This window comes from Pseudophryne corroboree, chromosome 4 (genome assembly GCF_028390025.1).
Source record: "Pseudophryne corroboree isolate aPseCor3 chromosome 4, aPseCor3.hap2, whole genome shotgun sequence".
NCBI lineage: Eukaryota > Metazoa > Chordata > Amphibia > Anura > Myobatrachidae > Pseudophryne > Pseudophryne corroboree.
Window position 1 is genome coordinate 46670418 of NC_086447.1, and position 25333 is coordinate 46695750.

Genomic DNA, 25333 nt, shown 5'->3' on the forward strand with positions numbered 1-25333 from the left:
CCCAGGTGACGATAGCACAAAATATTATATTCTGCATAAATGATCTCCTGTACTTTAGAAAAAACATATTGTTGCAAAAGTTCTATATGATAATAAGGATCAAATTACCAGCAGCAATGACTTTGTATTATTATTTGCATGATATATTCAAATACTTAAAGTTCTAGACAGCCAGATCCCTCAGCAAGCTGACAATATACATTTTTCGCCACAGACTGATCACTATAAGCATGGCCGGTCCTATGGAGAGAGAATATCACGTTCAATACCCGAGTCTTGTTGCCACAGTAATTACCTTTATTGCTGGGCTAATGGCTCACTCGTTTATCATAGCTGTGAATGTCACTGAGTGGCTGAAGAGAAGACCTGTGACTGCTGTCGACCAAATCCTCACCTCCCTTGGGGTCACAAGGACCTGTCTTCTCTTCCTCTTACTGCTGGATATGGTTTCATTCATCTTCTTGAGAAATCTGATGAACTTGCCCACACAACTATTTATTTACTTGACTGAGCATTCGTCCAACTTGACTGATATCTGGTTGACCACTCTGTTCTCCGTGGTCTTCTGCCTGAAGATTTCCAACTTTGACAATGCCTTATTCTTGCGTCTCAAGATAGTTGTATCGCGAAGGGTCGTCCCTCTGATTCTGGCCTCAGTGCTCGTGTCCATCTTATTCATTTCAATGTTTTGTTTTATTGATCACAAAATAATGTCCAATAATCCAGTGCAAAATACAACAATGAATAACACCCATCTTCCTGAGATCATACATGTCTACATTTTCATGGCAATGGGGAACAGTGTGCCTTTCCTTATATACTGCACCTCATCCATTCTGCTGATCACCTCTTTGTGTCTTCACCTGAGGAGAATGAGATGTAATAAGAATGTGACAACCAACCTGGAAGCTTATTATAAAGCCATCAAGTTCATGACATTCTGTCTTATTTGTTTCATGTTACGTATTGGATCCAACCTCCTGGCATTGCACTTCTACCTTCAGATAGACTTTGTGTGGATTTTTACTATTTTGAATTCTTTACCAATTCTACATTCCATCTACCTGATCTGCAGAACAAACAAACTAAAGGATCACGCCTCCAGGATTCTGCGGCATGGAACCAACTGCTTGTTCAATAAGAGAGGTCCTGAAATCGGTTCCAGAGGTCCGGTGGAACAAAATCGCTCCATGAGGTCAAATTGATGTAATAAAAATATCTATTTTATATACAGTACAGTAGGCTTTAGTTTCTAAATCAAAGAGGCAAGCTAGCATAAAGAGGAACATAAGTGAAAACTGGGAAAAGAGAAAACTGCGGAAAAAAACAGAAAGTGCCATAAACTATGGGGGTCATTCCGAGTTGATCGCATGTAGCAACTTTTTCTGCTCGTGCAATCAACTAGACGCCACCTATGGGGGAGTGTATTTTAGCATAGCAAGGTTGCGATCGCTTGTGCAGCCCTGCTATGCTAAAAAAGTTTTGTGTAAAACAAGACTAGCCCTGCAGTTACTTACCCTGTGTGATGGATCCACGATGTAGTTCCCGGAATTGACGTCAGACATCCGCCCTCCAAACGCCTGGACACGCCTGCTTCGCTGCTCCACTCCCAGAAAACAGTCAGTTGATGCCCCGGAACGCCTTCCGCCTGTCACTCTTCTTGTGATCGCGGCAGCGATTGCTTTCGTCATTATTCCTGTCGTTGCCCAGCAACAGCCGTCGCTGGACAACAACGCGCGTGAGCACTGCGGCCGGCGCACATGCGCAGAACCAACCCGTTCGCACCGCTGTGACAAACAGCAGCATGCGAACGGGTCATTATGACCCCCAATATACATCAATGAGATTGTAACCAGTAATTTTTTTATTTTTTTTATTTTGTAATTTCTTTAATTGAAGGATTAATGGGAACACAGACAATTGTTTTTATAAATCAGACAAACAATAGCTAATTGGTCAGTTGATCAGTTGGTTGGTAGGTTTAAACTGTATATATATATATATATATATATATATGGTTTATGGCACTTTTTTTTACATATGGGTATATTTACTAAGGTGTAAGGTTTTTTTTTTAGAAGTGGTGTTGCCCATAGCAACCAAGTAATCACAATAACTGTATTTTGTTTCCATTTGAGCATACCTCTCAACATGACCCTCTCCAGGAGGAACAGAATGCTCCACTACTGTACTTCCTCCTTAACTTATGATTGCCGTCACCTGTGGTGAAACACCTTTCTTAACCATTAACCTGTTCAACATAGGTGCTGGCAATCATACATTAAAAGGAAAGTCCAGGAGCAGAGCATTTTATTCCTCCTGGAGAGGGTCATATTGGGTGATATGATTTGAGTGTAAAATTATTGGGCAGATGCATTAACCTAGACAAGGCATAAGGAAGTGATAAACCAGTGATAAATGCAAGGTGATAAACGCACCAGCCAATCAACTCCTAACTGTTAATTTACTTATTGGAGCTGAATTGGCTGGTGCGTTTATCACCTTGCATTTATCACTGGTTTATCACTTCATTATGCCTTCTCCAGGTTAATACATCTGCCCCAATGTATGCTCCCTGTTATCAAAGTGCTGCAAGCTTCATAGCATTACGTACTGTAGAGCTGTCCCTGGCTGATCAAATAGGATGTTACTAAATGTGTAAATAATTTAGCTTTCAAAAGGAAATACTGTGGTTTTAATGTTTATATAAAGTGAATGCAAATATATAGCAAATGTGCTCTCCTGAGAGCTAAACCATATTAACATGTAACTATAAATAATACACAAATTTGTTGGTTATGTTCCTAGGTAAGCGGAGGACATCGACTTTGTTATCTTATAAATATATCTGTGTAAACAAGTGCTGCTATCTTTACATACAGTAACCAATTTAGAGATGTGCAAATGTTACAATTAAAGTGCTACAGTATAGTTGATAAATACAGTCACAAATTAAGTGAGTTGTGCAAATATTCAAAATTCTGTGCAAAATTATGTATCAAGTGCAAATAGAAAAATACATTTGTTGAAACAATAGTAGTACAGTTATAAGCACTCCAAACTGAAGTGTCTGCTAAAAGAGTTCTCAGATTGACTTACTGTATATTTCAAAAAGTCACAAGAAAATGTCTCAAAGTGGCAGAACTCCATGACTTCAGAGCTTTAAAGACAAAGGACCCTATTCAGTAAGGATTGCAAATTCTGTGTTTAGCAGAATTTGCAATCCTTTCACTCGCATGCTGGGGGACGCCCATGCAACCGCCCTGATAATGCCATAGACATGCCCCCCGTATACGGCGACACCCCCCCATTTCTATTCCACCTTCCCCGCAAAGCTCTGCCTCCGCCTTGGAAGCAGAGCATTGCCGTCCCACGAACACTTCTGCCTGTCAATCAGACAGAGGCGTTCGTAATTACTGCGGGTTACACACAGTAAATGCAGGCACATGCGCTGGATTGACCCTGCATATGCGCCCGCTGGGCGTACGCAAAAATTGTGGTTAGATCGTGATTTGCAATCCAACCTGAATTAGGCCCAAAATCCTTAACTAATCACATATATATGCGTACCAAACACTGGTAGAATACGGACTCAAAGCTTTTGTCTTTAATATGAATATTATAAATATATCTACATCTGACCAGGTGTGATTAGAAAATTAACCACCAAAGAGTATTTTCCATTGTAGTTTGTTCATATAATTTATTTAATTAGCAATAGCAAACTAGAGATGATTTAATCACAGAGCAATCTGACACAGAGGGGTGTGATACATGTGACCGGCAGTCACAATGTTGGCGGTCACATGACCGACACCAGCATCCCAACCTTCAGAATGTCGTCAAGGGATGAGGTCATTATTTTACCCCTCTCCTGTTCCCTACCCTAACCCGCCTGTGGTGGCGGCTATGCAGTGGTGCAAGCAGAAATTTCTTCTTAGTGGTGCTGATAGTAAAAATGGGCATGGCCATGTGTCATGAGGGGGTGTGGTCACAAAAAACTAGGGAAGTGGCTACATGACAATAAAAGCATAGCCACATTATGCCACACACCGTAATGCCCCTTACACATTATGCCACACACCGTAATGCCCCTTACACATTATGTCACACACCGTAATGCCCCTTACACATTATGTCACACACCATAATGCCTCTTACACATTATGCCAAACACCGTAATGCCCCTTACACATTATGTCACACACCGTAATGCCCCTTACACATTATGTCACACACCGTAATGCCCCTTACACATTATGTCACACACCATAATGCCCCTTACACATTATGCCAAACACCGTAATGCCCATTACACATCATGGTAAAAAAGGAGCAGACTAGATGGGCCAAGTGGTTCTTACAGTATCTGCCATCAAATTCTATGTTTCAATGCCACACACTGTAATGCTTATTACACATTATGCCACACACTGTAATGCCCATTAAACATTTTTCCTCACACCGTAATGCCCATTAAGCATTATGCCACACACTTTAATGCCTTACATATTATACCACACACTGTAATACATATTACATATTATGCAACACACAGTTATGCCACTGACACCATTTTATGTCCCACACACAAAAATGCCCCTTATAAATTAGCTGTGGGCTGGTGGTACTGAGTACAACCACTATATTTCTTAATGGCACTCCGTACCACCCCATACCACCCTAATTTCAGCACTGTGGGAGCTAGTGGGGGTGGCAGCTAGGGCTAAGATAGTGGAGTGGCAGTTAGGGCTAAGACACCTGGGGTGTCAGCTAGGGCTAACACATAGCATGATGGCTACGGCTTACCCCCATCTTGTGCTTATCCCCTAACCCCCTTCCTGGCCCTAACATGCACCCCGATACTTACCTTTGGGATGTCAGCGGTCATTTCCAGCTCCGGTATTCCGAGTGGTGTCAGGATTCCAGCATCACATGACTGCCGGCATCTTGACTGCTGGTATGCTAACCACATTCCGACACAGAGACCACAGGCCATTTAGGAGGGTTTCTCCTAACATCATAAATTCAGGGTTTAAAAACAGCATACATTTTACATGTGCAGAACACAGTTAAGCTCTAGCTTGCACAGTAAATTAAATTAAACATTTAGAAGAGGTAAAGAGGCATTTGCTAATAGACATAACATTTAGGGAGGAATGAAAATGTTTGTGCATATGATGGCTGTCAGCGCTGGGCGCCCGATGTAGCAATTAAATTGTTGCTCTTTTCGGGTATGAAAATCTGCCAGTGGCGGCATTTATGCTCCCAGCCCCCCATGCTGGTGAGCAGAAATGTGCCAACTGGCACTGTTCGTATGGCACCCAGCACTTTGGTCAGGTTTAGCCCTATTTAGCTATACCCAACACTTATGGGCATGATCAGCACATTACAAAAGAACAATTAAATAGCACCCCCTGATCTCCCATCATTTTAAATGGGAGATCAGGCATGCATAAACAATGGAGAAAGGCACTACGAGTGTGAGTTCTTGGACGGCACCTTGAAATGGCTTCCAGCACTTGCGGCAGGCATAGGTGGATGTACAAGTCCCTAGTCATGGTGCGCTGCTGCATGAGTAGTACTGTAGTTACATGACCAGTCTTAGCCCCAAATCCAGCCACTGCTTGCTTGGCCATGCTGCGTTCAAGTAGGAACTTGTGGTGGATCACCTCCAACTGGGATCCACTGTGCCAACTGTTCTTTGGTCTTGGGGTCGAAGCTGTATATCAAAGTGTTTATCACCACTGATGATCTCCCAGACAGAGTTTGAGCGACCGCCATCAATCTTGGCCAGCATGTTGTTGCATCAAGTGAATGGGTCCCAATGAGATACCTATCTTTTTCTCTCACTGGGCTTTTGTTCACCCTGGCATTCACCTCAACTGTGGCCTCTCAGCAGCAACACTGTCATCTGTGATGGCGGACACAGGTCGGCCGCAGCGCTTATAATTTTCCAGGAACCATCTCCCACATCAAAATTCTGCAAACCACTCAAATACAGTGGTTACGGATGATAATTTCTCCCCAAAAGCAGCTTACGGTTGGTCAATACTCTCCTGCTGTCATAGACCACTCTTGTAGTTGTAGAAGACCATGGTTCTCCAGAGGTCTCTGTTGAACTTCATAACAAGTTTGGGAAGGAAGTGAACATGCTGATTTCTTCAGTGTGCAGTGCTGCTTATATACAATTCTGTGCCTTGACATTTCACAAGAAGAACTCTAGTGAGAGATCACAGTTCAAAATTAGACAGTCAGATTGTGTCTACTCTACCTATGCACTGGAAACTTATTGCACACCCCTTGTATAATGGAATTTATATTTATTAAAATCTTAAATCATCTCCACAAGATAACACAAGATAATGTTAAAAGTGACTACAAGTTTGGAAATTTTGGTAAAGTAGCCACCTTGTTTTGGTTGTGGATTTTGCATTGGTTTTGACAGTACCCCCCTAAAGTGTTCTCAAAAGTTGATAAAATCATCTATAATCATGTATGTTGGACCCGTTCTTATTCCTACTATATTATTAACACCAATATCCTCCATTAACAGTCATTTCCAGTGAGAACTGGCACCTGAAATGATGAGGGAGGGACCTACATGCAATCCAAAATATGAAAGATTCGTTTTTTTAGATCCAATCTTGGTGAGATGACCCAAGCAGGGATTACATTCAACTCAGAACCCCAAATTTTTCTGAGTCGAGACTTGGTTCAATTAGAAACACCAAAGTTTGGGTGCTCATCTTTACTTAAGTGTTTGTATAGATATGTTTTTGTTGGGGGAATGGATTAGATTTTAAACTTTCATGCATGAATATTGATATCCTAGTGCAACATTTTTTTTAAATATTTTGGAAACTATAAAACTAAAGAAGTTATACATATGTCCACTTGAGTGGATGTCATGCATCTGCAACATAAAAAAAATACCCTATTATCATGAAAAAGTATTTTTTTGTTATTGTTTTCCAAAAACATTAGGTAAAGTGAAAAAACAAATGTCTGAAATTATTCCAATTTGTCTTTATCATGTTGCATACTGTATTTTTTCTCCAAAAAATAAATAATCCCAAATCAAAATCAAACAGTTGAAAATAATAAATGTTTATGCGTATTTATGGATATATTCATCCAGGAACAAAAATGTCCTCAGTATTTATAACACACATATTTTAATTTACTTCTCAGTTTTCTTCATACTGTACTTAGAAAGTTAGCTTTTTTGATTAACTGAATTTGACTGATTTTAGTATGAAAGTTGGAGAAGCAGCCTGGCCGGAATGCCCATCTGGCAATTCTGGCAAATGGCAGTATAGTCACATGCGCAGCGAATCTTACATGGTAACATGGTAACATAATAATTGAGGTTGAATAGAGGCAAAATTCTCATCGTGTTCAACCTGTATTCTGTATTAAGTTGAGTTGAATACCTGCTGAAGTAATGTTTTATGACTAGTTAACAAATATAAATCATGTTACACCCGGATTATCAGCATCAATATTTTAAATGTTATAACCTTGGATATAATTTTCAATCAGAAATTTATCCAATCCTTTTTTAAATGCATTTACAGAGTCCATCATTACCACCTTCCCTGGCAGGGAATTCCAAATCCTTATTGCCCTAATAGTGAAGAACCCTTTCCTCCATTGTGTACGGAATTTTCTCTCCTCCAGCCTCAGTGAGTGCCCACATGTCCTAAACAGAGTTCTTTTAATAAATAATTCCTCTGATAACTCTTTGTAATGTCCCTTTACATATTTGAAGATATTAATAATGTCTCCCCTCAGATGCCTCTTTTCCAGTGTATACATATTCAACCTAGTGAGCCTTTCCTCGTAATCCAGTCCCTCTAGCCCATTAATCAATTTAGTAGCTCGCCTTTGAACCCTTTCGAGTTCACCGATATCTTTATACAGTGGTGCCCAAAACTGAACACAATTTTCCAGGTGTGGACGCACCAATGATTTGTACAGCGGCAGGATTACATACTCATCCCTTGTCTCAGTTCCCCATTTTTCGTATGCTAGCACCTTACTCACCTTCTTTACTGCACTTTGACATTGTATACGGTTATTAAGCCTATTATCAATGAGTACCCCCAAATCTTTTTCCAATACTGTTACCCCTAGACTTTCTCCATTTAATATGTAGGATGCAAGTTTATTTTTAGTCCTGAAATGCATAACCTTGCATTTTTCTATACTGAACCTCATTCTCCATTTAGCTGCCCAGATTTCAAATTTAGATACGTCATTCTGCAGAGACTCCACATCTATTTACGAATTAATTACCCTACACAGTTTATTATCATTTGTAAAGATTGACACTGTGCTTTCCAGGCCTATTTCTAGGTCATTGATAAATATGTTGAACAGTAGTGGCCCGAGTACGAACCCTTGTGGTATTCTGCTGACTACTTGTGCCCAGCTTGAGGACTTCCCATTGACCACTACTCACTGTACCATGTTATCCAGCCAGTTACTTATCCATTTACAAACAGCTTTTCCTAGGCCAAATTCCTTTAATTTGATGATCAGTCTCCTGTGAGGCACTGTATCGAAGGCTTTTGCAAAATCTAAGTAGACTGCTTTTCCCTGGTCGAGATTGTCACTCACTTCCTCATAGAAGCTAACTAAGTTAGTTTGACATGATCTGTCCCTCACAAACCCATGCTGATTCTTGCTAATAATCTTAATGGTCTGCAGATACTCCTGTAAGCTATCCCTTAGAATTCCTTCCAATATTTTCCCCACTATAGATGTCAAACTAACCAGTCTGTAGTTACGCGGATGATTTTTGGATCCCTTTTTAAATAATGCACTACCTCAGCTATACGTAAATCCTTCTGTACATGCCTGATCTAATTGAACTATTGAAAATCAAATATAGGGGTCTTGCTAGTTGTGACCTAAGCTCCATAAGAACCCTCGGGTGAAGTCCATCAGGGCCAGGTGATTTATTAATCTTTATTTTGCTTAGTCTCTCCAGAACTACTTATTCCCTTAAACAAGTATCTAACCATGAATCGTTACTGTCATTATTGTTATGCACTACTCCCACCATCATTTCTTCTCTGGTGAACACTGATGAAAAAAATGTGTCCAGTATTTCCGCTTTTATTTTGTCATCATTTATCAATACTCCAAATTCATCTTTTACTGGAACTATGTTCTCCTTTTTTAACCTTTTGCTGTTTATGTTTTTAAAAAAACTTTTTAGGATTGGTTTTACTCTCTATAGCAATTTGCTTTTTGTTTTTATTTTAGCTGCTCTTGTTGCTTTTTTGCATCTTTTATTGCATTCCTTGTAGTACTGAAATGACTCCTCCTTTCCATTAGATTTAAATGCTTTGAAAGCACGCTTCTTTTTATCCATTTCTGCCTTGACCTTCTTGTTAAGCCACATGGTTTGAGTTTGGTACTCCTGCATTTACTGATCATGGGAATAAATTTGTGAATATTGCTATCTTGCAACCCTTTTAAAGCATCCCACATTTCCGAAGTGTTCTTGTTATGAAACAAAACTTTCCACTCAATGTCATTTAGTGCACATCTCAGCATACTGAAATTAGCCTTCCTAAAGTTAAATGTTATGGTTGAACCCTTATAGCTATGTTTCCTGAAACTGATGTCGAATGTGATCATATAGTGATCACTGTTACCCAAAGTCACCTCAACTTTAGTGTTTGATATAATGTCTACATTATTAGTAATTACTAAATCCAGAGTAGTTTTACCCCTAGTTGGGTCCTCAAATAATTGAGACAAGTAGTGATCCTTTAACATATTTAAGAACCTGTTGCCCCTAGCTTTAACACATGAATCGTTACTCCAATTTATATCAGGATAATTAAAATCCCCAACCACTAGGATGTCCCCGAATCCCTCAGCCCTTTCGATTTGCTGCAAGAGTTGTTCTTCCTCATGTATGCTAATATCCGACTGTTTGTAGCACGTGCCTATGAATAGTTTTTTTGCATCAATACCCCCACTTGAGATTTCAACCCATAGTGACTCCACATTTTCACCAGTCCCCTTATAAATAACCTGTGAGCCGTGAGATTCATCCCACCATGTTTCCGTAATACCTATAATATCAATTCCAATTCCCCCATTTTACCTGCTAGACTTCTTGCGTTTGCAAGCATACATTTTAGTTTAGAGGTTCCCTTGTCCGTTTGTTTTTTTAAAGGTATCCTATCATGGTTTACTAGTGCCTTCCTAGAGTTACTCTTACTGACTGTCCTTCACGCTCCCTCTCCACCCCCACCATACTAAATACTGCCCACCTTACTCTTCTCTTTGATCAACCCAATGTTTCCATCTAAACTCTCCACCCTGAATAAGTATTTTCCCTTATTCTATGTACATCATTTTCTATATGCTGTAATGATGACACATAATTGTTGTTAGTTAATGTTTTGGCAATGCCTTTGTTAATACCCTTTTTAGAACCCATGTAAATACCCTTGCCCTTGCTGGCTGCTCTTTCCCTCCCCCCATATCCACACCCATTTAGCTCACTACCACCATCTTTACTATTCTCACTGCATGACCCATAGTTTCTATCTATAACCTCCCCCCAGGCTCCTAGTTTAAAAGCTCCTCCAACCTACTAACCATCCTTCCCCCCAGCACCGCTGCCCACTCCTCATTCAGGTGAAATCCGTTGCGACAAAAAAGATTGTGTCTGACTGAGAAGTCCACCCAGTGTTCCAGGAACACAAACTCCTCCTTCCTACACCAGTCTCTAAGCCACACATTTGCCTCCCTGATCTCCCTCTGCCTCCCTGGGCTAGCGCATGGCACTGGTAATATTTCAGAGAATATTACCTTAGATGTCCTGTCTTTTAGTTTCTGGCCTAAGTCCCTATAATCTTTCTTAAGGACATCCCACCTACCACTAACTTTGTCATTGGTGCCAACGTGCACCAAGACCGCTGGGTCATTCCCAGCCCCTCCCAAAAATCTATCTACCCAGTCCACGATGTGCCATACCCGAGCACCCGGGAGACAACAGACCATACGGCGATCACGATCCCGGTAGCAGATTGCCCTATCTGCCTTCTTGATGATAGGAGTCCCCTACCAACACCATCTGCCTTGTCGCCTCTCTAACGTTTATCCCATCTGAGCCAGAGGGACCACTCCTCCGGTTGCTAGAGGAAATAGTCTCCTCTGGATCAGTCATTTCCTTGCTATCATGCACCGAATCATCATCCAATCGGGCAAATTTGTTTGGGTTTGATAGTTCAGAGATGTCATGCCTCCCCCTCTTTTTCTTCCTTCTAACAGTGACCCAGCTGGCTACCTGATTATCCTCATCTACAGGTGTTCCCTCCTGCAACTCCTCCACCATTCTATCTAAACTTTGCTCAAGATGATGAATATTCCTCAGTCGCGTAACGGTCTGCTCTAGATCAGTTACCTGGGCTTCCAGGGCAACTGTTCGCATACATCTCATGCATATGTATTCGCACTGGGTCGGCTGCTCCAGGTGCGCATACATCTTGCACGACACGCACTGAGTGAGATTCTCAATCATGGCCCCTCCCATTTGTTTGAAAACTCAACTCCTTATTACCTTCAGAAGAACAATGCAAAACAATACAAAACTATGCAATATGATATTGACTATGACCTAGCTGTGAAGAGAATCAATATTCACAACACAGCAGAAACAGTCACTTCACTCACATACACAATAAAGTAGATAATCAATACTTACCTGAGTGGGCCCTCTCCTGTGTCACCGCTACTCCTCCTTGCAGTTGCTCCAGCTCTCTGCACCTCCTTCTCACTTGCTGCCGTGCATCTGGCTTCCAGCAACTACTTCATCCACAGTTCACAGTCCTCTCTCATGCAGGCTGCCCTCACACACTTTCTTTCCCCTAGCAGCACTCTCTCACTCTCACCCTGCAGCAGCAGAAGCACTCACACACTTTCTCACCCCCAACAGCGCACACCAACTCACTCACCCAGCAGCAGCAGCCCTCATACTTCCCTCTTTCACACACTTTTCACACACACAGAAACGTGGCCCTCACACACTAATTTATTCACTCACTCACTCCACTAACTGCAGTAGCAGCAACAGCCCGGCAGAAGTAGGACACTCACACACTCTCACTCACTCACTCTCACTCACTCACACACACACAGCAGCGGCAGCACACACACAACAGCAGCAGCAGCACACACACAGCAGCGGCAGCAGCGGCGATCCTCCTGCTGCCCGCTCCACTGTACGCAGCCCACTCAGCCCGGTGCCACTTCCCGACTCCCGGCCTCCTCCGGTACATGCGTGCCCCTCTGACTTGCAGCATTCCCCCATGACCAGTGTCCATATGCCCCCATTTCACATGCACAAATGCACATGGATGCCATGGCTAAAAAGTGGCCCAGTACATCCCTGTTCAGGGCGTTGCATGCAGCTGTACTTAGTTTTATGTGTGCAATCTGCATTGTAGCACCTTTTATCATGTTTTGCATCTGTAAACTTGTCTTTGACTGAGCACTGTGTTCAACAGAAGTAATGTCTCACTAGGTCTTCAACTTTGATGCTTTGAAATGTAACTGATTCTTGTCATTGAATCCAGACACTCGATGCAGCAGACATGCATTTACACAAGTCACATCAAGAATGCAAAAGAACAATCAAATGTACCATCTCCTGTTTTGCATCTGTGTGTGTACATCACTGATTCATACGATCAGCTCCCCCCATGTGCATGTTATACCACTCTGTACCTTTCCCTGTTGCTAGATTCTCTAGATGTCTGGAGAAAATTAAAACAATACTAATAAAGCATCTGCTGCTACTTATTTCTAATAAAAAAGTTAAGATAACATACAGTAATACATATAATGCTGCCAGCTGTCAAAACTGGCATAAATGTCTATTATATTAGGAAAATATTTAGGTTAAATCTGTATGCCAGGATAAGCCATGCACACAGTATGAATCTCTGTATTGCATGACGTCCACTGAAGTGGACATACTGAATGACTACACATAAACTGTGAAAAAAAAGTATTTCAGCAAAACATCAACCACATTATGCCCTAAACATTACTTTCCTTGGATTTCTTTTTGTTACCTGATCTGCTATCTTTGAGTAAAAATGTTTTGCAGAAACACCTTAAGTGCTCGATGCTGGTGAAATTTTCTAAGCCATTTCATATTGGCCATTTTGTTTTTTGTAAGAAATAAAAGCTTATATTATGTGGCATACTTTCTAAGCGTGGTAGAGTTCCAAGGAACCATGCACTAGTGATGTCAACAGAATTTCTATAGGAGATAATGCCTTAAAAACAGCTGTCCACTGTAGTGGCCTTTATGCATGAAAGGGTAAAAATACATGTTTTCTACATATTACCAAAACTGTAAATATCCCAAAGTGGCATATGATCCATGCTGGCATTCATAATCCAGATACAGTACACTGGATATGTGTGCGTGTGTGTTAGGTAATTTAGACACACACCAATAGGGCAGGGAATGATGATGATGACAAATATACTCAGTACACCTCTATGTCACCATATAAATAAATTGTAATAATAGTATGTGTACTAATTTTATACCTGGCAATTTGTGGGATTGTGGACATAGATGGAAATGCACATGGTGGAAGGAGTAAAAAAAAATATTAAATTAAATTATATCAAAAAGCTGCCTTCTGTCACTTTTCTTATAGCAAACACACCCTACTGTACCTGCAGTTATTGAAACTCTTTTAAATATCTAGTTCCAAACAGAAAAAAACCCTGTATCTTGCATTTTGGTGCGATAAGAGACACACAAATGAACCTTTGTGATATTAGAAAAACAACTTGTTAGCATTAAGAGAATTGCATTTTCTTTACATCATTATAACCAAATTAAGTACTTGTTAAGATGTTCCTGATTGTCATTAGCTGTCCTCCAATAAATCATTTAGGTGGTCATTCCGAGTTGTTTGCTCGTTGCCGATTTTCGCTACGCTGCGAATAGGTGGAGAATGTGCATGCGCATGGTACGCAGAGCGCATGCGCTTAGTAATTTTACTAAGAACTTAGTAGATTTACTCACGCGCGAACAAAGTTTTTTCCATGCTGAAGTGTTCGTAGTGTGATTGACAGGAAGTGGGTGTTTCTGGGCGGCAACTCAGCGTTTTCACGGCGTTTGCGGAAAAACGCAGGCGTGCCAGGGAAAATGCGGGAATGGCTGGAGAAACGGGGGAATGGCTGGCCGAACGCAGGGCGTGTTTGTGACGTCAAACCAGGAACGAAACAGACTGAACTGATCGCAATCTAGGAGTAGGTCTGGAGCTACTCAGAAACTGCTAAGAATTATGTATTAGCAAATCTGCTAATCTTTCGTTCGCAATTCTGCTGAGCTAAGATACACTCCCAGAGGGCGGCGGCCTAGCGTGTGCAATGCTGCTAAAAGCAGCTAGCGAGCGAACAACTCGGAATGAGGGCCTTAGTCCATTTCAAAAGAGAGATTACACAAGACAAAACTCAGAGCAGTCTTGCAGCGCCTCTCTGCTCTCTTTACAGTGCTATGTAACTTTGGTTGCCATGGTAGTCAATCACACTCTGGAAACTCAGCAAAACTAAAAAGTAATTGCATCCGTAAATGCACACCAAGTAAAGATTTTTGTTTTTCACAAGAGTCATCTTATAGAGTAACTATGATTTAGGTTAAATAAATAATAATATAATTAGTAGTAGTAGTAGCAGCAATAATTTAATATTAAGAATTTGCATTTTCAGAACTTTCACTTTATAACTTACTGTAGTTTCTAACTAAGAGCTCTCAGTAAAAGACAAGCGGTGCACAAACACTGGTTTACTGTATGTAATGAGAACGCAGTGTTTGTAATAAATAATGGAGGGGTGGGGAAGAATGCTCAATTAATTAGTGATCATTTTCCCTTAATGCCAGTGTTTTCTCATCATTAACATACACAAAATGTAACAGGTAAAACATATATTTTATGTTTTCACTCACATACAGTTACATTTAAGAAACAACATTACTTTTGTGATTGTCTTTATCAGATGATGCCTGAAGTTATGAACACGGGCGATGAGGAAAGACGGTGAGCGCTGCCGGCAGAATTCTCTCCATCCTCAGGACACGACGGATGCTCTCTTCACCTGATTTCTTGTAGTACATTATTTGAAACTTGACTTTAGAAACAAGTATATTACACCATATAGTAAATAAAACTATTGGCCTTTATTGGCATAACTACTGCAGTGGGTTCTCTGCTGTCTTCTTATTGTCCATCTTACAGTACATGAAATAGTCTATCAATATTTGAAGATGATTTGATGACACTGACATGTGTTTTTTGTGCTGATGTTGCTCTGATGGGATCAGTATTATTTGCTGGTGCATGGGTTCCTGGCGGTCGTAATACCGACGCCAGGATCCAGATGTTTTAGAAGACAACAGGGGAGATTAAGGGGTGTTCCCCCCACTCCCCAACCCCCTCCCTGCATCCTAACCCTAACCTCTCCTTGTTGCCTAACTCTAACCACCCCCCCGTAGGTGCCTAAACCTAACTCCCTGTCCCTGCTGCCTAAACCTAACCCTCCCACCCCGCAGCCTAACTCTAAGCTTCGGAGGGGGGTGCCTAACCCTAACACCCCCTCCACGCAGCTTAACCCTAACCCCCCGGGATGCATCCTACCCTCCCCCCCACAGCCTAAACCTATCCCCCCCACGGCTTGCCTGACTTGCGGCACAGTGTTTTCTCATTCGGGATTCCAGCTGTTGGTATTCCGGTGCCGGGATGGTGTACCCATTCTGGATGCAGGTGTCGGCATTCAGAATAGTGTCAGTATTCCGGCATCGGTATTCTGACTGCCAGGATACCGACAGCTGGGATCCTGACTTCTTCGCGCTCTGATACACTTCTATAATAACACAAATGTCCCAATATAGAAATCTCAGCCATTTAGCATACAGCTTAGTGACGTTTCAGATAATTGTATAATATGGACTACAGCATTGCACAGCTTCTCACAGTGGAAGAATGTGGGCTCCGCAGCAATAATTCAACGGTCTGCAAAATTTTCCAAGCTCCATTCTACAGTTCCGTTCTAGCCCTGCCATAATGTAATAATATAGTTCTAAGTCAAATCAGTTACCTGAACTACAGTATACTGTACATATAAATCTTGTATCTTCTTAAGAAGCCTGAAGGAATCACATTGTAGCCAGGCTGGGAGACACCTAAGGAGACACAGTTTTCTTGGTGTGAGGAAACACCATACAGTTAGGCCCATAGCAGATGCTTGATCTAATTATAAAGACTATGGAATATGGTGGCACTATATAAGTTAATTAATAAAATGATAAAATGGTCTGCTATGGCTGTTACACTTTTGGGAAAGAGGAAGCAAGTGTCTGCTAATGCACAGTTTAGTTGAGTCTATTAATGTTAAAACCATCATATTACATAATGCATAGAATCACCTTATTATTGCCAGGTCTCAAATATCCTCAATCTACACACACTCCATGGTTCATGACTACCTCCCATATCTACCACTAGGCCTAATATCATTACATAAGATCGAAGTTGATCAGATCATAGTTAGCCATGCTGGAGCTCTGTTAAAAAACATGACCAGGGCCTATATTTACTAAAAATGCGAGTTTGTCCGATTTGTGGTTTTTTTTTTCAAAGTCCCAACACGGGAATTTACTAAGCACAAATCTCGGCAGTGTTTGGGCTATTCGTAATGGTTTTGACGGCATAGTTCAGAAATACGAATGAATAGACCATCGGTCAAACGCGGCTGTTTGTTCATACAACACGGGAATTTACTATTCATTCATATTTGGGTGTTAGTTTCAGAATGCTCAAGTGCGGGTGTATTTTTTTGCGTTTCATTAAAAAAAGCAGCAAAAAAAATAGACCTGCTTTTTCCAGTCGAGTTTGGAGTTTGAGATCTGTGCATGGTTATCTATGGGAAAGGGTCTGTTTAGTGTAAAAACTGGAAAAAAAATTGCGTGGGGTCCCCATATTTTAACAACCAGCACTGGGCTCTGCGCCTGGTCCTGGTGTAAAAAATACGGGGGACAAAAGACGTAGGGATTCCCCGTATTTTTCACACCAGCACCGGGCTCCACTAGTCAGAGAGATAATGCCACAGCCGGGGGACACTTTTATATTGGTCCCTGCGGCCCTGGCATTAAATCACCAACTAGTGACCCCTTGCCGGGGTACCCTGGAGGAGTGGGGACCCCTTAAATCAAGGGGTCCCCCCTCCAGCCACCAAAGGGCCAGGGGTGAAGCCCAAGGCTGCCCCCCCATCCAAGGGCGGCGGATGGGGGGCTGATAGCCATAGTGTAAAAAAAATATTGGGGTCAATTCTATTCGGCAACTAAAGAATAGCGCCGGGAATTAGCTCCCGACGCTATTCAATTCTGCTACTAGTTGCCCGCAATTGTCGGGAATTCTTCTCTCATCCCCGGGGGATGAGAGAAGAAACCCGACAAAAGTGCTGCCTCGCGGCCGGCGCGAGGCTGATTCTGTCGGGAATCAGCCTCGCGCCGGGTAGTTAAGTCGGAGAATGCCCGTTCTCCCGACAAAACTACTTGTTAAGTCGGCGAGAACGGGACATCGCCGACTTAACTTTAGCTGAATTGAATAGCGTCGGGAGCTAATTCCCGGCGCTATTCTTTAGTTGCCGAATAGAATTGACCCCATTGTTTTTTTGTAGCAGTACTACAAGTCCCAGCAAGCCTCCCCTTCTCCACTCCACATAGAATCCATGGGGTACCTGTAAATAAAATTATACTCACAACAATCCAGTGTAGCTCGGTCCTCTTCTGTTTGCAATCCACCTGTGGCATTATCTCTCTGACTAGTGGAGCCCAGTGCTGGTGTGAAAAATACGGGGGACCTACGTCTTTTGTCCCCCATATTTTTTATACCAGGACCAGGCACAGAGCCCAGTGCTGGTTGTTAAAATATTGGGGATCCCCTGTCAATTTTCCCCCTGTATTTTTAAAACCAGGACCGACTCAAAGAGGGGGGACCCCACACAATTTTTTTTTACAGTTTTAACCCATTCTGCACTGCTCATAATGCACACAATGAAGCCCTGCACGGATCTCACAGATCCGGCCGGGATTCATTGTGTTTTGTCAGGCAGTGTTTTACTCAGGGCCGTTTCTAGACAATTTGGCTCCCAGTGCGAGATTTCAAAATGCGCCCCCCCCCCCCCCATATAGCCAGAAAAAAAGCATGCGCGCGCTCCCGACAAGGCTGTGTGGCCTGATTGAAATGGGCGTGGTCTCATTACAGTGGGCGTGGCCTCGTCTGATATCACGCCCACCACAGGGGGAAAAAATAAAAATAAAAAAGTCCCCTTTTTACACATTACACCAGGCAAGTGTCCCCATATTACACAGCGCGGCAGGCAGGTGTCCCCATTTTACAAAGCGCGGCAGGCAGGTGTCCCCATTTTACAAAGTGCGGCAGGCAGGTGTCCCCATTTTACAAAGTGCGGCAGGCAGGTGTCCCCATTTTACAAAGTGCGGCAGGCAGGTGTCCCCATTTTACAAAGTGCGGCAGGCAGGTGTCCCCATTTTACACAGTACGCAGGCAGGTGTCCCCATTTTACACAGTACGCAGGCAGGTGTCCCCATTTTACACAGTACGCTGGCAGGTGTCCCCATTTTACACAGTACGCTGGCAGGTGTCCCCATTTTACACAGTACGCAGGCACGTGCCCCCATTTTACACAGTACGCAGGCAGGTGTCCCCATTTTACACAGTGCGGCAGGTATCCCCATTTTACACAGTGCGGCAGGTGCCCCCATTTTACACAGTGCGGCAGGTATCCCCATTTTACACAGTGCGGCAGGTGCCCCCATTTTACACAGTGCGGCAGGTGCCCCCATTTTACACAGTGTGGCAGGTATCCCCATTTACACAGTGCGGCAGGTGCCCCTATTTTACACAGTGCGGCAGGTATCCCCATTTTACAGAGTGCGGCAGGTATCCCCATTTTACAGAGTGCGGCAGGTATCCCCATTTTACACAGTGCGGCAGATGCCCCCATTTTACACAGTGCGGCAGGTATCCCCATTTTACACAGTGCGGCAGGTATCCCCATTTTACAGAGTGCAGCAGGTATCCCCATTTTACACAGTGCGGCAGGTGCCCCCATTTTACACAGTGCGGCAGGTGCCCCCATTTTACACAGTGCGGCAGGTATCCCCATTTACACAGTGCGGCAGGTGCCCCCATTTTACACAGTGCGGCAGGTGCCCCCATTTTACACAGTGCGGCAGGTATCCCCATTTTACAGAGTGCGGCAGGTATCCCCATTTTACAGAGTGCGGCAGGTATCCCCATTTTACAGAGTGCGGCAGGTATCCCCATTTTACACAGTGCGGCAGGTGCCCCCATTTTACACAGTGCGGCAGGTGCCCCCATTTTACACAGTGCGGCAGGTATCCCCATTTTACACAGTGCGGCAGGTATCCCCATTTTACACAGTGCGGCAGGTATCCCCATTTTGCAGAGTGCAGCAGGTATCCCCATTTTACACAGTGCGGCAGGTATCCCCATTTTACAGAGTGCAGCAGGTATCCCCATTTTACACAGTGCGGCAGGTGCCCCCATTTTACACAGTGCGGCAGGTGCCCCCATTTTACACAGTGCGGCAGGTATCCCCATTTACACAGTGCGGCAGGTGCCCCCATTTTACACAGTGCGGCAGGTGCCCCCATTTTACACAGTGCGGCAGGTATCCCCATTTTACAGAGTGCGGCAGGTATCCCCATTTTACAGAGTGCGGCAGGTATCCCCATTTTACAGAGTGCGGCAGGTATCCCCATTTTACACAGTGCGGCAGGTGCCCCCATTTTACACAGTGCGGCAGGTGCCCCCATTTTACACAGTGCGGCAGGTATCCCCATTTTACACAGTGCGGCAGGTATCCCCATTTTACACAGTGCGGCAGGTATCCCCATTTTGCAGAGTGCAGCAGGTATCCCCATTTTACACAGTGCGGCAGGTGTCAAGTGGGGGGAGGGAGGGGGAGAGAGAGAGAGAGAGAGAGAGAAAAAGAATACTTACAACTTGCCGCTCTTCGGGTCCCGCGCGCCGGCCGCCTCCTCTGTAGATGGTTATCTCCAGTCCTCCTCTCCTCCCCCCGAGCGCTCCTGCTCGGGGGGCGGGGCTTCGCGGAATGACGCGTTTACGTCGTGACGTCACGACGCAAACGCGTCATTCCGCGAAGCCCCGCCCCCCGAGCAGGAGCGCTCGGGGGGAGAGAGAGGGAGGAGAGCAGTGGTCACAAAGTGCCGCGGCGGGCGCCCCGTGCGGTTGCACGGCTCGCCCGCCGCTAGAAACGGCACTGGTTTTACTAATCACTCCAGTAAAACACTGCCTGACATTACGAATCACATCGACATCGGAAAATACGAATGTGGAAAACTCGGCAGCTTAGTAAATGACCGTATCAGGATTCAAAAAGTTGCAGTAAAATGCACCCGATACCATTCGAGATCAAACACCCTTAAAAATGGCAAAAACATGAATATTAGTAAATAAACCCCCAGGTCCTCCAGAAGTGATGCAGACAATCAGCCTAAGAGCCAGTAAGTGGCCACAATGGAATGTTACCCGCGTGTCTGCAAATATTTCCTGTTCTGAGAACTATTTTAGATAAACTCTGGATGACTTTCTTCATAAAACATACCAGTGAGTAAAAAGTAGTATGTTATATAGCGCGTACTGTAACTTAAAAGCAACTTAAAAATATTGAACCTTAATTTATAATATTTTATCAATATTTATTAATATTTTATTAATTTATAATATTTTATTAATATTAGAATAATGCAAATGTTGTACATGTAGCATTTAAAATAAGTAATTTGGTGTGTAGATATTGCAATTCTCCTTACATATTTATGTTATATTTTATTTTCACTGTTAATATCAGCAATATAATAATCTTTATTACTATGCAATTGTTACTTTTTATATCTAGAAAAATATAAAAATATTTTTCCAATGTTTTAGTGTATTCTGTTCACCCGATTGATGTAATGAAGAAAATAAAACTTTCCAGAATTATGTAACACTGACTGAATTGTTTGTTCAAATAAAACAATGGGGATAATTCTGAGTTGCTCGTTATTTTTTTCGTACACACAAGGTATACGCAAAATGGCGAACATGTTGCACAATAGCGAATATATGCCCCCAACGTATTTTTGCTATTTCGTACGCAGTCTTAAACAAAGTAGGCATATGCCAAGTGACATCGTTCTAATGCACTAATGCGATCCCATCGCACCACAAACCCCATCGTAAATCCAAACTTCTCACAGATTTACACAATGGCCCTCATTCCGAGTCGTTCGCTCTGTAAATTTCCTCGCATCGCAGCGATTTACCGCTTAGTGCGCATGCGCAATGCCCGCACTGCGACTGCGCCAAGTAAATTTGCTATGAAGATAGTATTTTTACTCACGGCTTTTTCATCGCTCAGGCGATCGTAGTGTGATTGACAGGAAATGGGTGTTTCTGGGCGGAAACAGGCCGTTTTATGGGCGTGTGGGAAAAAACGCTACAGTTTCTGGGAAAAACGCGGGAGTGGCTGGAGAAACGGAGGAGTGTCTGGGCGAACGCTGGGTGTGTTTGTGACGTCAAACTAGGAACGACAAGCACTGAACTGATCGCAGATGCCGAGTAAGTCTGGAGCTACTCTGAAACTGCTAAGAAGTTTGTAATCGCAATATTGCGAATCTTTCGTTCGCAATTTTAAGAAGCTAAGATTCACTCCCAGTAGGCGGCGGCTTAGCGTGAGCAACTCTGCTAAAACCGCCTTGCGAGCGAACAACTCGGAATGACCTCCAATCTTCTTAAAATTGCACATGCTTTTGCAAAAAAATGCACAGCAATGTTTTGTTTTTTTAAAGTTAAATAACACCTTTCAGTTCAAACTCAACAAGCCTTCCTCAATTACGATTCCAATTAGTGTAATAAATGATAATGGTCATGACCAATTAAGTCTTCAAAGAATACTTGCAGAACACTTTGTAGGCATAATTGGCCATCAACATTTTGTTTCTAAAATTAGTGAAGTAGATGTGTTAACTGTGCCTGGCCTAATGTTAATTTGCAGCGTAGAGGTGAAGTGTGTGAATAAATGTGTTTACATGTTTTTCTAAACAATAAGCTCCTAACTGTCATAAATTTGTATTTTTTTGTGTGTAAATAAAAATACTATTCTTAAGTAAGATGTGTGAAATGTTTTAGGTCACCAATTTCTGCACGCCAATGTGCTGTTCCTTTATAGCATTAATAAACACAACACCCGCTTAACTTCAACAACAATTTTTTTTCCATTTTTTTTTTTGGATGAACAAACTAAAAAAAAAAAAAAACATTTTTGAATTTAGAAAAATGCCTCCAATTTTTTTAGGTCTGCCAGCACGGCCCTCAAATTGCCTTTGAGGCTGGCGACAATCCCTGGCAAAGTTGTGGGATCTCCAACTGCAACATCTGAAATGAAGAGGCAAAAAAAACATTACTAACTTACTCACATTACCTATTATACAAGCAAGGCACAAAGCACACTTTAATGGCAAAGTGACTACATAATGGTTGTTTGAATGTTAAAACAGTAGCATACCAACACACAAACATGCTCACCAATGTTTTTTTTCTGAAAAATAAAATTTTAAAAGTGTACCACACCATGCTGAGATTCATTCACATCTGGAGTGAACCAGTCTTTTTTGGGGTTGGCCCTGCATCATCACACTGCATATCAACATCTTCAGAAGGACAACATATCCTAGCATGCCCACACTCCCTGAAAGCCTGCCATACTACATAAGGGCAAAAAGTTTTTTTTTTATCAACATTTTTTAATTGTCACCTTAACAACACATGTCCCCAGACTTGAACTGTCACACAGGGATACAGGGGAAAGCACCAGTGGGCCAAATTTTATACATGAGCAGCCTAAGGATCCAGTTCCAGACTGCGTTCTTGCCTGTAGCATTTTGCTGGGCCTAAACATTGTCGATGTAGATGTAGCATATCTAGACTTTAGTAAGGCATTTGACACTGTTCCACATCGCAGACTGCTAAATAAACTTGAAAGTGTGGGGGTGGAGTATAAAACAGTTACATGGATAAGAACCTGGTTGCAGGATAGGAAACAGACAGTTGTAGTAAATGGAGTGCAATCTATGGAGGGAAATGTTACCAGTGGAGTATCCCAGGGATCTGTACTCGGACCAGTTCTCTTTAATATCTTTGTTGGTGACATTGCAAATGGTATTGAAGGGAAAGCATGCCTTTTTGCAGATGATACAAAGATATGCAACAGGGTAGACACACCAGGAGTGGTAAAACAAATGATTGATGACCAAGCTAGGCTTGAGAAATGGTCAAGAACGTGGCAACTACAGTTTAATGCTAAAAAATGCAAAATCATGCACTTGGGTCTCAAAAACCCAAAGGCTAAATTTTGTATCAAGAGTACTATAATGGAAACTACAGAGGAGGAGAGGGATTTAGGAGTCACTATTTCAAGTGACTTGAAGGCAGGAAAGCAATGCAACAAAGCAATGAGAAAGGCAAGTCAGATGCTTGGTTGCATAGGGAGAGGAATCAGTAGCAGGAAAAGAGAAGTGATAATGCCACTGTATAGGTCATTGGTACGGCCCCATCTGGAATAGTGTGTCCAGTTCTGAAGACCATATCTCCAGATGGATATAAATACATTAGAGAGTGTACAAAGAAGGGCAACTAAAATGGTGCATGGCCTACATCACAAAACGTACCCGGAAAGGCTAAAAGATCTTAACATGTATAGTTTGGAGGCGAGAAGGGAAAGAGGGGACATGATAGAAACTTTCAAATATATCAAGGGTCTTAACAAAGTTCAGGAGGGAAACATTCTTCAAAGGAAGAGAAATATTAGAACTCGAGGACATACACTGAAACTGGAGGGGGGAGGTTCAGGGGAAATTTAAGGAAAAATTACTTCACAGAAAGGGTAGTGGATAAGTGGAATAGTCTCCCATCAGAGGTGGTAGAGGCTAAGACTGTAGAGCAATTTAAACATGCTTGGGATAGGCATATGAATATCCTTACAAAGAATGAAGGTTCAAAAAGGGTTGAGATTACCTAAAGGATAAAAAAAGGGGCAGACTAGATGGGCCAAGTGGTTCTTATCTGCTGTCAAATTCTATGTTTCTATGATCCACACCCCTTACATGTGACACTGTATATTTTATGTTTGTTTTTGCAACACACTATTGTTAGGCACTCATTTTTTATTTAGCTTTGGCTGGATGTCAGCCTCTGTAGGTCGACATGTGCTAATTCCAAATGTCACAAGATCAACATGTTATTTATGGATACATGAGAAATGTGTAAGTTTATTTTCCCTTCATGCGGCACATGTACTCTAATTGCAATGGGAAATGCTTACGATGTAAGCTGTAGTGTAGCAACTCACTGTGTCCTAAGCCTGGCGAGATGACTGTGCAAATATTGGAATACCCAGGCACAAGTTTAAAAGTCCAACAACATACCAAACTCCACTCAGGTCTAACTGTTTTGCTGATAAGCAAGCACATATAAACCCTGTTGTCCAGGCAATCCTGTCGACCCAATAAGTGTCGACCTAGAGTTGGCAGCCTAAACATTGCTGACATAGACACTGTACATCTAATATTCCTCACACATATGTAAATGCAACATCCATACCATGATGAAGAAGACAAACATTTTACCTTGGTCCAAGATTGGCCCCAGTACAACACTGCATTTATTTGAATGTGAAGTTAAAGTAGGTAACAAATTAAATGTAAATGTGTGTAAACTTACTCTCCTCTGGCACATGTGCACCTCCCTGAAGTTCCTCCGGGGCCTCTGCTGCCCATTCAGTGGGTGGGGAAGGAGGCTGGATGGGAGAAGGAGGCTGGATGGGGGAAGGAGTCTGGATTGGGGAAGGAGTGTGCATTGGGGAAGGAGTCTGCATTGGGGAAGGAGGAAGGAAGGGGAAGCTGGTTCCAGAGGGTGGGTCTGATTGAGAGGGTGAGGGTGGTGGAGAGGTGGGTTGGGCCACAGAGGGGGAGGGGGGCTGAGAGGTGGGTTGTGCCACAGAGGGGGAGGGGGGCTGAGAGGTGGGTTGTGCCACAGAGGGGGAGGGGGCCGGAGAGGTTGGTTGGGCCACAGAGGGGGAGGAGGCCGGAGAGGGGTTTGTGTCAGAGAAGGGGAGGGGGGTGGAGAGGGTGTTTGGGCCACAAAAGGGGAGGGAAGCGAAGAGGGGG

The 25333-nt window shown here is 42.8% G+C and overlaps 1 protein-coding gene across 1 annotated transcript; it reads left to right on the forward strand.

The window, feature by feature from the left end:
• Positions 1-230: 230 nt before the first annotated feature.
• LOC134910817 (taste receptor type 2 member 4-like) lies at positions 231-1205 on the forward strand. Its single transcript, XM_063919201.1, has one exon. The coding sequence runs from the start codon at positions 231-233 to the stop codon at positions 1203-1205; it is 975 nt and encodes a 324-aa protein (XP_063775271.1).
• The last annotated feature ends 24128 nt before the right edge of the window (positions 1206-25333 follow it).